At 45.6% G+C, this 13,530-nt stretch overlaps 1 protein-coding gene across 2 annotated transcripts; it reads right to left on the bottom strand.

Annotated features, from left to right (window-relative positions):
• Nucleotides 1–274: 274 nt before the first annotated feature.
• On the bottom strand, nt 275–4,834 carry LOC110497862 (putative E3 ubiquitin-protein ligase UBR7). Of its 2 annotated transcripts, none has more exons than XM_021574298.3 (12): nt 4,712–4,834; nt 4,215–4,332; nt 3,692–3,825; nt 3,486–3,546; nt 3,294–3,389; nt 3,049–3,102; nt 2,806–2,911; nt 2,383–2,525; nt 1,284–1,481; nt 899–1,064; nt 710–771; nt 275–483 (listed from the first exon to the last, which is right to left on the bottom strand). In XM_021574298.3, the coding sequence occupies exons 2-12, from the start codon at nt 4,329–4,331 to the stop codon at nt 409–411; spliced, it is 1,212 nt and encodes a 403-aa protein (XP_021429973.3). In that variant the 5' UTR covers nt 4,332; nt 4,712–4,834; the 3' UTR covers nt 275–408. The 2 variants fall into 2 exon arrangements, with proteins under 2 accessions (XP_021429973.3, XP_021429972.3); XM_021574297.3 differs by having other exon boundaries at nt 4,513–4,748.
• Between the last annotated feature and the right edge of the window lie 8,696 nt (nt 4,835–13,530).

Raw genomic sequence — 13,530 nt, 5'->3', positions numbered from 1 at the left:
ACCTTGAGTAAAGCAGTACCTTCTGGTATTTTAATGACAAGTAGTCGTGGAATCACTTCACACAGTATGCTGAATGAACTGTTTCATTTAATACCAGTGACACCATCAAATTGTCACGCTTCAATATGAATGGCAGTGCATAGTCAGGTGTCACATAATGAAAGTCTGACAACTTAAGACTTAATGTCCATGATTAAAATCATTAGCATCTCATAAGACAAGGAATGTCATTTGAAATTCATGGAGACCCATTCAAGAACCTTTTAGCAAAATGTTCAACTTCAAACCTCAGCAACAGCATCTTTTATTTAAAGCAGAAGGCGTTTGAGGGACATCAAACTGTTTTGCTATGAACCCAAAGTAACATTAAAAAACAAGTAGACAACGCCACTGAGGGGCAGAATGACATCAGCTGTTCATTTGCCGCCTCTTCCTGGACATCAGCTCCCCAAAGAACTGGTGGATGGCCTCTGCTGTGACAACCTGAGGGAGAGGGGAGGAGTGGTTCAATGGTGATTAGAGGTGAATGACCACAGTGTTCTTCAGCTATTGTTTGGACACAAGCAGATCAATGACAATCAAGTGCTGACATGACAAGTAACCTATGGACTACTGCTCATATATTGGTTTCCTATGCTGTGTTCATGTGCCCTCTTGGAAACTACCACCAGACATTTTGTCTTCAGTAAACAAACATACAGCTCCTCACCTTTCCTTCATCAGCTATCTGCCGTAGGAACGTCATCAGTTCAGTCTGCATCTCATTGAACTCTGAATGAGGGAACATTTTACTTCATCAACCCAGTTCATCAAATGGTAAGAAACACACCGTGTTAGGTTTCATCTACAGTTAATAACTGCCAAACAAGGGAATGAAAAAGACAGTCCCCATCCTTACGGTAAACAATCTCCAGTTGCTGCACGCGGTCCAGAGTACTCAGGCTTGACATGAGCAGACTGTCAAGACTAGCAGGTCCTTGCTCTACAGTGCCTCTGTTCTCATAGGCCAGGACAGTGTCTGACTCATCCAGCAGGAACTGCACTCCCGCGTCGACGTAGGCCCTCTGAGCAGAAACAACAAACATACAATGGAAACAGCTCTACACCTTTATCCAATCTAAAAGGGCTGACACTACAATGTGCTGAATGACCAGTAAAGTCCAATACAGCAATCTATTTGTTCCACATCAAATAGCTAAAAACAACACAGTTGCTGCACTGTGCTTGAAATCAGTCATGGCAAAATACATAATCTCAAAAGAGAAGAATCTTTAGTGACCCACCTTGCAGCTGACACAGGTGCACAGCTTGGCTCTCCAGTGGTAAGGCCAGAACACAGCCCCTTCCCTAGCTCTCTCCAGGCCCCGTGTCTTCAGCTCCCTCAGCCTGCAATACACAGTCTTGTCCTGGCTCTTCACAGGAAGGCCTGTCATCTCCTGGTGAGTCCGTTTGCAGGCAGTCCTCCCATTCGTAGCCTCATTCTGGACACAAGACAGCAAGCAAGGAAACATGCATTATGTTTTAGTCTTTTCAGGATTGTGTTAGTGGAGAACGAAGAGGAAGAGGGACCGATCCCATAATCCAGGGGGCTTGTTTAAACATTTAAAAAAATAAATAAATACAACATCCCGCAAAAGCAACACACACAAGCTCTCTAATAGGAGTTGACACAATGAGAGGGTGGGCTGATGAAATCAGTCTTGTTTACAGTAAGCTGAACTGTGAAGCCTGGCCAAGCCAGTCCCCAGAGCAGGGGAATCTGTGTCCCATGGATAATTTCTTCCTTAATTACCCAAAGGGGAGGGCAGCCAGGCAGCACAACAAGAACAGGAGTCCACTGTTTGCATCCGCACAATACATTACCCTCCACTGCCATCTGCTGGGAGTCAGGTGACACACCGCAAATCACACCAAATAGCTGAGTGGATTTTTATTTAACTAGGCAAGTCAGTTAAGAAGAAATTCTTATTTTACAACGACAGCCTATACCCTGGCCAAACCTCCCCTAAAGCGGACGACACTGGGCCAATTGTGCGCCGCCCTATGGGACTCCCGATCACGACCGGTTGTGATACAGCCCGGGATCAATCCAGGGTCTGTGGCGACGCCTCTAGCACTGAGATGCAGTGCCTTAGACCGCTGCGCCACTCGGGAGCCGAATGACTCTTGAAGAATGTATGAATTGGTTTAGCAGGCAGTATTAACCAAATGTCTGCTTAAGTATAGATGTGTGTTTATGTCTGCCTTCAATGAAAACACAGCCAATAATTCCTCTCCTCACCCTGATGTCATTCCCATTTGCTTGGTGCAAGTGGTGAGTCATGCACTTAGGAGTCTAGGTTTCAAACGCAATTGTAAAAGTCAAAGCTTGGCTCTCCTTACCTTCTCTTGACAGCTGGGGCTGGTAGAGGACCCCTCGCCCCCGTTCTTACAGGGCTCATCACTCTTGTCCTCTGGCTCCTTATCTTCCTCCTTGTTGACTTCAACCTCCCCTTTACAGGGGCTCACTTTGACCACAGGAGGTTCTTGAAAAACAACAATATACATTACTATTGTTTTAACTGCAGAATGTACATAAAGGGCATGACATTGTATAGTGATCAGGTTTAATTCATCGTCACTGTCTGTGCACTAAAAACCTAGCCCAAATTACCTCTAGATGAAGAAGACTGACATCTTCCATCTTTAACTAGTTCAAAATGGAAAGATATGTATTTTCATAAGTAGTATGGGGTGGGTTATAACCCAAGCCCAGAGCTCTGGATCCCTAGCTCTCGCTCTTTGTTAGTGGGAGGAATAACACACCTGCAATGTGGGTGGAGTATGTCCAGAGGAAGGGGGCTTTGTTCATGCAGGTCTCACACACCATCTCCTGCAGCTCCTCAGAGTCTTCCACCGTACAACCCAGGTGCTGTCACAGAGAAGGACCACATGGTCAAGGAGAAGTAATCATTCTGGTCTTTGTATCAAAACCATTATCCCAGCTAACAAAGATTAAATCTCAAAACACACCTGAAAACAATCATGATGTTGCCCCTTGATACATACCCTGGGATGATACCAGTCCTCACAGATGATGCACTGAATCATATCCTCATTAACCTTATGGGAGGGAGGAAGCATGAGAGGGTGTTTTTTAATTCTTTCAACAACACGAACTGAATCCTAGAGACCTAGCATATCAACAAAGCCTATGATTCAGACAGAACTAAAACATGTATTCATTCATCAACAGCAAAATGTGAAGGGATGGAGAAAGGGAAGGATGCGTAATGCTGGAATCAAATCCATACCTGATCTTCAGTGTCTGGGTAAGGTCTGTCACAGGTACAGTAACAGCCATGGAAGTTGTGATTATAATGATTTTTTGCGTTTTGTCGGTCTTTGCCCTGCAAAGAGAAAAGGAAGAATGGAAATCAGGCATCAATGTTTTCAGCTGTCAGGATGACATGACTGAGGGGTAGATAGGATATTAGGACACTTACAGGACTCAGCTGGCACCTAAACACGCCAAACTTGCTGTTTCCACAATCACAGCGGAAATTCCTACATGCAAACAAATAGATGCAAATAAGCAATTTCAAGACCTCAACAAGTACTACAATGAGTACGGAAATGTAAACAGCTACCTAAACCTTGTGTTGTTTGTACTCCTGGAATTTGTGAATGTCCCTTTACATCAGGTTCATACCTTTTTGTGTAGAGCTCAAATATGTCATGCCCATCATGGCAATGGTTGGTGCAGGCAAGGCAGAGCCCAGCAGGTTCTACCCCTCTGGGTGTGCAAGTGTTGCAGGCAAAAACAGCCTGTCTCTTCACATATCCCTGTAACACAATAGAATAGATATTATATGTAGTCACATGCACAGGGTCACAGATATAATTGCAGTGTACGGTGAAATACTTAAGCTCCGAGCTCCAATAGTGCAGGTGTGAATTAAATAATAAAAAATAAAATAAATGTATACATATTTACAACTGTGACAATGATAAATATAAATGTCCATTGGGGTGTGGGCAGGGTAATTGTCTGTTGAGGGTGGGGGAAGAAAATAAAATGGAGGGGGCAGGAGGAGTAGGTAGCTGACTGGTGGGGGTAGAATGACATATTGTATGTAGTAACATAAAGAAGACACAAAAGGCCACACTGAATCTGGGGTCAGTGGCAGTTCTCTGGATGTGGCGACACAGATGTGGGCAGGCAGCATCTTTACCTGGGGATAGGAACAATTATCTGGATCACTTCCAGCCAACACAGCATACGCCTCTTGCAGCTCCTCGTCTTCCAGAATGTCCTGTACGGTCACAGTGCGCTCCTCCTTCACAGACATTCTTGGAACAAAATAAACACCCACTCAAATGGATGGATGTACATATGCACATAACTACATTCCTCGGTCAGTGACCACGTGGGGGGAGTAAGGAAAACAACACTACGGCCAAAGTCAAACAATGTAGTGTAAATACATTTGAATTCTGCCACATTTGTAGCCGATTTGCTAGTCATCTCACCTTGACTGATTGCAACAAAATAATTTCCAACTGTCTGCTGGCATATTCAAAACATTCCGTCAGACAAGCTAGCTAACAACAGATTATGCTAGCTAACGTTCAATATTTCGACTAGAAGCATGCTTCGTTGTCATCTTTATAGTAGTACTTGCGGATAACTATTTTAATTATATCGCTAATTACTTGCAAGTAGCCTTACCTGGTGAGCGAAATGGCTAGACAGACACTTGCGAGTCTGCGACAGAACAAAGATTTTTCAGGCTGTATTGTGATTGCGACTTTGGCCAAGTGAAGTCACGCAATTGTGACGTCAAAGAGAAACGTAATTATGTTGTATCAAATCAAATCAAACTTTATTTGTCACATGCGCCGAATACAACAACTGTAGACCGACCTGTGGACTTACAAGCCCTAACCAACAGTGCAGTTCAAGAAGAGTCAATAAAATATTTACAAAATAATAAAAAGTAACACAATAACGAGGCTAAATACAGGGGGTACCTGTACTGAGTCGGTGTGCGGGGTACAGGTTAGAGGTAATTTGTACATGTAGGTAGGGGTGAAGTGACTGTGCATAGATAATAAACAGCAAGTAGAAGCTGTTAAGGAGCCTTTAGGACCTATGACTAGGGTGGCTGGAGTCTGACAATTCTTAGGGCCTTCCTCTGACACCGCCTTATATAGAGAGGTCTTGGATGGCAGGAAGCTTGGCCCCAGTGATGTACTGGGCCGTACGCACTACCCTCTGTAGTGCCTAGCGGTCAGAGGCCGAGCAGTTGCCATACCAGGCATTGATGCAACCCATCAGGATGCTCTTGATTGTGCAGCTGTAGAACCTTTTGAGGATCTGAGGACCCATGCCAAATCTTTTCAGTCTCCTGAGGGGGAATAGGCTTTGTCGTGCCCTCTTCACAACTGTCTTAGTGTGTTTGGACCATGATAGTTTGTTGATGATGTTGACACCAAGGAACTTGAAGCTCTCAACCTATTCCAATACAGCCCCATCAATGAGAATGGGGGCGTGCTCGATCCTCCTTTTCCTGTAGTCCACAAGCATCTCCTTTGTCCAGACCACATTGAGGGAGAGGTTGTTGTCCCTGCACCACATGACCAGGTCTCTGACCTCCTCCCTATAGGCTGTCTCATCGTTGTCGGTGATCAGACCTACCACTGTTGTGTCATCGGCAAACGTGATGATGGTGTTGGAGTCGTGCCCGGCCATGCAGTCATAAGTGAACCGGGACTACAGGAGGGGACTGAGCACGCACCCCTGAGGGGCCCCCGTGTTGAGCATCAGCGTGGTGGATGTGTTGTTCCCTAGCCTTACCACCTGGGGGTGGCCCATCAGGAAGTCCAGGATCCAGTTGCAGAGGGAGGTGTTTAGTCCCTTAGCTTAGTGATGAGCTTTGAGGGCACTACTATGGTGTTGAACGCTGAGCTGTAGTCAATGAATAGCATTCTCACATAGGTGTTCCTTTTGTCCAGGTGGGAAAGGGCAGTGTTGGGTGCAATAGAGATGACATCATCTGTGGATATGTTGGAGGGTTTCTGGCATAATGGTGTTGATGTGATCCATTACCAACCTTTCAAAGCACTTCATGGCTACATACCTGAGTGCTGCGGGTCGGTAGTAATTTAGGCAGCTTACTTGAGTGTTCTTGGGCACACACCAACATGTTGGTTTTACAGATTCAGTCAGGGACATGTTGAAAATGTCAGTGAAGACACTTGCCAGTTGGTCAGCGCATGCTCGGAGTACACGTCCTGGTAATCCGTCTGGCCCTGCTCCCTTGTGAATTTTGACCTGTTTAAAGGTCTTACTCACATCGGCTACGGAGAGCGTGATCACACAGTCGTCCGGAGTGGCTGGTGCTCTCATGCATTTCAGTGTTACTTGCCTCGAAGCGAGCATAGAAGTAATTAAGCTTGTCTGGTTGGTTCGTGTCACTTGGCAGCTCTTCCCTTTGTAGTCTGTAATAGTTTGCAAGCCCTGCCACATCTGACGAGCATCAGAGCCGGTGTAGTACGATTCAATCTTAGTCCTGTATTGACGCTTTGCCTGTTTGATGGTTCGTCGGAGGGTATAGCGGGATTTCTTATAGGCTTACGGGTTAGAATCCCGCTCTTTGAAAGCAACCCTTGAACTCAGTGTGGATGTTGCATGTAATCCATAGCTTCTGGTTGGGGCATGTACGTGTACGGTCACTGTGGGGACGACGTCATCGATGCACTTATTGATGAAGTCAGTGACTGATGTGGTGTACTCCTCAATGCCATCAGAAGAATCCCAGACCATATTCCAGTCTGTGCTAGCAAAACAGTCCTGTAGCTTAGCATCTGCTTCATCTGACCTCTTTCTTACAGCTGCACAATTGAGAGCATCTTGACGCTGCATCACCGCTTGGTATGGCAACTGCTTGGCATCCGACCGCAAGGCACTACAGAGGGTATTACTGACAGCTCAGTACATCACTGGGACAGAGTTCCCTGCCATCTAGGACCTCTATTCTGTATAGCACTTTGTGACATCGGCTGATGTAAAAAGGGCTTTATAAATTGATATACCAGGCGGTGTCAGAGGAAGGCCTTAAAAATGATCAAAGACTCCAGCCACCCAAGCCATAAACTGTTCTCTCTGCTACCGCACGGCAAGCGGTACCGATGCACCAAGTCCGGATACAACAGGACCCTGAACAGCTTCTACCCCTAAGCCGTAAGACTGCTAAATAGTTAACCAAATAGCTACCCAGACTATTTGCATTGACCCTTTTTGCAATGAAATGTTTTAACTCATCACATACGCTGCTGCTACTGACTTTATTCCTAGTTACATGTAGATATCGACCTCAATTACCTCATACCTCAGCACATGGACTCGGTACTGGTACCTCTTGAATATAGCTAAGTGATCATTACTCATTGTGTATCTATTGTTACTTTTATTATGTGTTTTACTTTTCTATTATTTCTCCATTTTCTTTCTCTCTGCATTGTTGGGAAGGGCCGTAAGTAAGCATTTCACTGTTAGTCCACACCTGTTGTTTACGAAGCATGTGATAAATACATTATACCTTTTGTCAACAATGGATCATGCCAGTCTCTGATTGAAAGCCGGGAACCTTTTCACCCTTCGGTTAAACGGAAATGTGTCTCACCTGTAGATGCACTATTCTTCTATGGTATAATGGCTTCTTCTTCTTCTTCGGTGGGGTTTATCGGCAGTTGGCATCCAACATTATGGTGCATTACCACCACATACTGTCCTAGAGTGTAGTGTGGGCCAGAGACAGGGAGAAACTAAATCCTACCTGCCAGCCCTGTTGCTCTTTAAAAAAAGAAAATATTTGAGACTATATCTAATGACGTTCTACTCAATATACTTTTTAAACTAATGTCCTATATCCCCTTCTCCCTCATACTAGATCTCAGCCTCTCTCTTTCCCTCTGATACTGCCCACACTGTAGCAGTACCTGCTCCACGATCTCTGTTTCCTGGCAATAATCACACTTTCCTGTTGGATGCTGTCCTATCACATTTAAGGACTTATTCAACTGGCTGAGTCCCACCCTTAATTTGTAAAAATAGCCACCTCTCTTCTGTCCCTTCCTGCTGTCCTCCCCGACTTTCCTTTGTACTTGAAATAAATGCCTGCCCTTAGTATCTCTCTTCCACTGCTCCTGCCCTCTCTGCACCACTGTTCATATCAGGCTTTTTGCCTCTGCCTTGCTCATTGAAACTACCACATCAACATCCCCACTTCTAAGTGCTTGTTTAGCCAGTACATCAACTGCCTCGTTCCCCTCCACCCCCACATGGGCTGGGACCCAAGTAAATCTGATCTGTATACCCATCTGTCTAATCCTGCCATGGGTTTGTAGCACCTCATAAAGCAGGTCTTGTCTGCTCCATGAGCTAAAGGACTGGAGACTCATTAACACTGCACATTAATCAGAGCAAATAACTACTCTGTCTGGCTTAACTTCCTCCACCCACTGCAAGGCCAACGGTATGGCCATCAGCTCTGCCGTATATACAGCCAGATTATCTGTAATACGTTTTCTGACTTCCACCCCACGTTCCTGCACTACAAATGCTGACCCGGTATGTCTTTTGAGCCATCTGTGTAAATGGCCACAAAATCCTGATGCACAGTTTCCAGAAGTTTCTTAAACAAATCAGATGGATCAACACCCTCCATATCTTTCTGTAGTCTCTCTACACTTCTAGATTAACTACTGGAGGCGGGAGTAGCCATGGTGGATTTACAAGAATAGCTACCGTTGGACTAAACTCCCTTCCATACAGTTCCATCTCCTTCGCCTGGGTATTACCCACCCATGTTCCGAGCATGTCTATAAAATCCATTTTGCAGGATGTGACACCACATGTCCTTGTAGGTTGACCCAATAATTAATTGCCAGCTGCTGTCGCCTAATCTGCAATGGCATATCCCCCATCTCTACCTATAGTGCCACCACTGTGGACATCTGAAATGCCCCATTACATTAGAGTCCTTATCCCTGTATGACATCTAGCCTTTCCAATGAGGTCGGGCTTTTGAACCATACGCTATGCTGCCATAGTCTATTATAGATCGGATCAATGCAACATACATGGTCCTTAATGAGGAACGCCCAGCCCCCCACTCCTTCCCCATCAGATGGCACATCACATTTAGCACCTTACACTTTCCCACCACTCTCTCAATGTGTTCTGCACAGGTCAGTCTAGTGTCAAAGTATACCCCAAGAAACCTGAAGGCCCCCACCCTCTCCAATTTTCTCCTATATAACTTCAAGCGTACCTCATCTCCCACCTTCTCTACAGAAAACCTGAATCCCCACATTAATGCCCACCGCTCTACTTCATCAATTGCTTCCTGTACCTTCCTAACTATGTATGGCACATTTCTTCCCCTCTTCCACAAGGCCCCAACATCTGCAAATAACGACCTCCCAATATCCGGCTGTACCTGAGAGTAAACATCACTGATCATGATTGAGAAAGACAGAGGACTAATCCCAATCCCCTGTGGTGTACCATTATCCACCAGGTAGCTAGCTGCCTGATAGTGACTTTCCTACCCTCACCTGGATAGACGTTCCAAACAGGAAATCCTTTACGTTCTTCCTCCTACCCGATAATATCAAGCTTGATTAACAATCCCTCCTTCCACATCATATCATAGGCACATCAAAAAAATGACAGTTACAACAGTCTCCTTGTTCACCTGAGCCTTCCTGACCTCTGCTTCTAAACAGAGCACTGGGTCCATAGTTCCCCTTTCCTTCCTGAACCCACTCTGATGTGGCGATACCAGCCCCTTGCTCTCCAGGAAGTAAGTTACCCTCTCCGTAATCATATGTTCCAAAATGTGTGATGTGATGTGATGTTAAAGCTATTGGCCGATAACTTGTTGGCCTCGTTGTGTCCTTCCATGGCTTCCAGATTGGTACCTCTACTGCCTTCTTCCAACTGCTTGATAGTTTCCCATCCTCCCACACTGTGTTGTACAAAACCAAAACCTTATCCAGTGCCTCATCACTAAGATGGGCCAACAAAACAAAGCACACCTCATCTTTCCCAGGTGAAGTTAAACCAGCCTTACCTATTGCCCTTTTCATCTCTGCCATTGCAAATGGTGCATTCAATGCATCATTTACATCCTCCTTTCTATCCAGCACTCCAGGATGCTCCTCTCTCGTTCTCTCTCTCCCCCTCTGCCCCTCCTCTAACAAATTTGCCAAGCTATACACTTCTACAAACACTTTGGCCATCATCTCTGCCTTCTCCTCATCTGTTACTGCCACATCCTTCCCTCTCGTCAACACTGGATGATCCCACTCCCCACTAATCTCCCACACTTCTCCCACAAGTGTTGCCTTTTCAATGGTGTCACAGAACCGACGCCAACATGACCTCTTTGCCTGATGGATAATTCTTCTCACCAGGGCCTGGGCCTGCTTGTACTTAATCAGATGTTGAAAGTTATGTCCTTTTCAGTACTCTAAATGCCTTGTTCCTACTCCTCACCATTGTCCAATCTCCTCCGTCCACCATGGGACTGCTTTCCTCCTCCTTCTCCATGAAATCTCAGGTATAGCCTCAGTAGCTGCCCACACTAACGCTGTTCTCACCCAGTTATTCATACTATCCACATCCCCTCTCATATCCACCTGAGCCATCACCTGTTCACTCAGCTCCTGAAACTGATCCCACTTTGCCGTTCCAAACACCCACCTGCCTACTCCAGCCACTGACACCTCTTCCTACCTCCGGCCTATTGTGCATAGTATGGGGTAATGATCACTCCCTACTGTTGACTCCTCCCATACCTCCCACTCACAGATTCCTGCCATCACACTAGATACCAGAGTGAGGTCCAAGACAGACTCTTTCCCTGTGGCTACATCAATCCTCGGCCATCATTCAGGCACACCAGATCTTTCATTTCCATTCGATTTTCCATCCTTGGTCATTTCCATCCATCTGTCCCCCCTCCCAGAGCGTGTTGTGGGCAGTAAAATCTTCACACTACATTACCTTACTTCTATCCTGGCACGCCACCCTCTCCAGTACTTCCAGGTCCAGTATTTGACATGGATTATAGTAATTCACTACCACCCCACTTCTCAACCACAACTCCATCACCACATATTTCTGTTCAATACCTCTGCCTAGCATCCTGTAGGGAAGTTCTTGCTTTATGAAGGTGGCACATCCCCCCCCCCCCCCCCCCCTCCCCCTACGAACCACTATATTATCCGGTATAATAAACTCCCCATTTGGTTTGAGCCATGTTTCCTGCACACAAATCACATCAGCCTTAGCAGGCATATCTACAATGAACTGCTTGATCTCCTGCCCATTAGCCAACAGGCTTTGAGCATTATGTTGTAGTACTACTACCATAACTAAGATCCAGTAATACATGACTCCATCCTCGGCTGATTGAGGTCATCTCAAACCTCTTCCCATGTCAACTCTGTCATACTCAGATGTCTCCCAGCAGCTTTCACTATTAGCTGAATCCTCTCTGTTCTAGACTCTACTTAAGCAGTGCTATTGATAGCATATTTGGCAGTACCTGGTCCTTGAAGTGTAACAGAATAGACGTGCTATCTACCCTAACTCCACCCCTTGTTGCTTGCAATCTTTGAACATTCACTAGAACGCCTCCTCTCAAATTGTCCCTTATCTCTTTAGTGCTGTCACTCACAGGCCCTCCTGTTAATACCCCTTTAATCCACTGCTTCCCTGCTTGATCATTCCAGCTGCTCGACACCACCTTACACTTCCCTAGTTGCTTCATTCAGAGCTTTTTCCCTCTGCGCCATGTCCTTCCAGAACACCAACACGCTTCCATCTCTTAGCACTTTAGCAATGACAACTTCCCCAATCAACTCTTATCACAGCCGTCAACCTTATCGGACTCTTCACCCCAACTCCCATTTCCTCCCTAAACTTCAGAATCATTTTCTGCTCTTCCTCATCTCCATGCTCATCTCGTGTCTGATCTTACTCTTCCTCGGCACTTTCTAACTCCGAACTGCCGCTAGCGTTGGAAACTGTTGGTCTCCTCAAACTTCCTTTTCTGCCTCCTTTCTGCCTCCATAGACTTCTCGGTCCCCTTCAAACCCCTGCTCCCTTTCTCTCCCACTTTCTCTCATTCTTACCCCCTCCTTTATTTGTACCACTATGCTCCATACTTGCTTCACTTTCTTCTCCATCACTAACTCCTACCATCTCTGACCCAGTCACAGCACAGCCGTGCCAAACCGTCGCCACACCGAGTAAAGTTTGATTGTTTGTTTATGAACGATTGATCGCTAGTCACAGCTTTCCAAACAGTCAGCCAGCTCGACCTGCGTTCCCCGTCGTTCAACAACCGACACTGATATGAAATGCCCACTTACGTCCCTGGTATAATGGCGGTCAGAAAATAAACGTTTAAGGCGCATGCCGCCACCTACTGTGCTGAAATCTGCGAGCATTCATGGTTTGCCTAATTCTGTACTACTAAGAAAAAATAAATAAACAAATAAATCCCTACTAATTTCGAACAAACCCTCCCCTCCCCTTGTGTTGTAATGTGTTAATAACATTTAGACTACGTTACCCAGCAGGCTAGGCAGATGGTTAAAGGATGCCTTGCATGGCTAAACATGGAGTTTTCTAGCTGAAGTATATGTTCATTAAAAGTAGTTAAACCTACGCCCCGGGTTGTCATTATATATGGAACAAACATAACACCCCTAAAATCATGGGTGACTAGGTCTGGCTCGCAGTCGACATTCCAATTCATCCCAAAGATGTTCGATGGAGTTGAGGTCAGGGCACTGTGCAGGCCAGTCAAGTTCTTTCTCACCGATCTCGACAAACCATTTCTGTATGAACCTCGTTTTGTGCACGGCAAACTGTTGCCACAAAGTTGGAAGCACAGAATCGTCTAGATTGTCATTGTATGCTGTAGCGTTAAGATTTCCCTTCACTGGAACTAAGGGGCCCACCCCGAACCATGAAAAACAGCCCCAGACCATTATAACTCCTCCACCAAACCTTACAGTTGGAACTATGCATTCGGGCAGGTAGCATTCTCCTTACATCCGCCAAACCCAGATTCATCAGTCGGATTGCCAGATGGTAAAGCATGATTCACCACTCCAGCCGACGCTCGGCATTGTGCATGGGGATCTTAGGCTTGTGTGCAGCTGCTCGGCCAATGAAACCCAAGTTTATTCGAGCTGCAGCCACAGCAAATTGAACTGAATTATCGCAGTTCCTTGGAAACCAAACACTGATTGACTTTTCCTATCCTACTCAGACGGAAAATATTGTTGATCTAGAATTAATGGTAAAACGGTTAATTAATTATTCCAGGAATTAATCAATAAATGATCTTGAATTTTAATTAACCAAAAGTCACAACAGCGGTACAATTAATGACCCTGGCCTACTACTCACAGGGATCCTCTCAGGCTCCCTCACCATTTGCCCTCCATTCTCAACTGTCCTCA

The sequence above is a fragment of the Oncorhynchus mykiss genome, chromosome 19, assembly GCF_057628025.1.
Source record: "Oncorhynchus mykiss isolate SJ-2025 chromosome 19, ASM5762802v1, whole genome shotgun sequence".
Taxonomy (NCBI): domain Eukaryota; kingdom Metazoa; phylum Chordata; class Actinopteri; order Salmoniformes; family Salmonidae; genus Oncorhynchus; species Oncorhynchus mykiss.
This window is presented reverse-complemented; position numbering and strand designations above follow the sequence as displayed.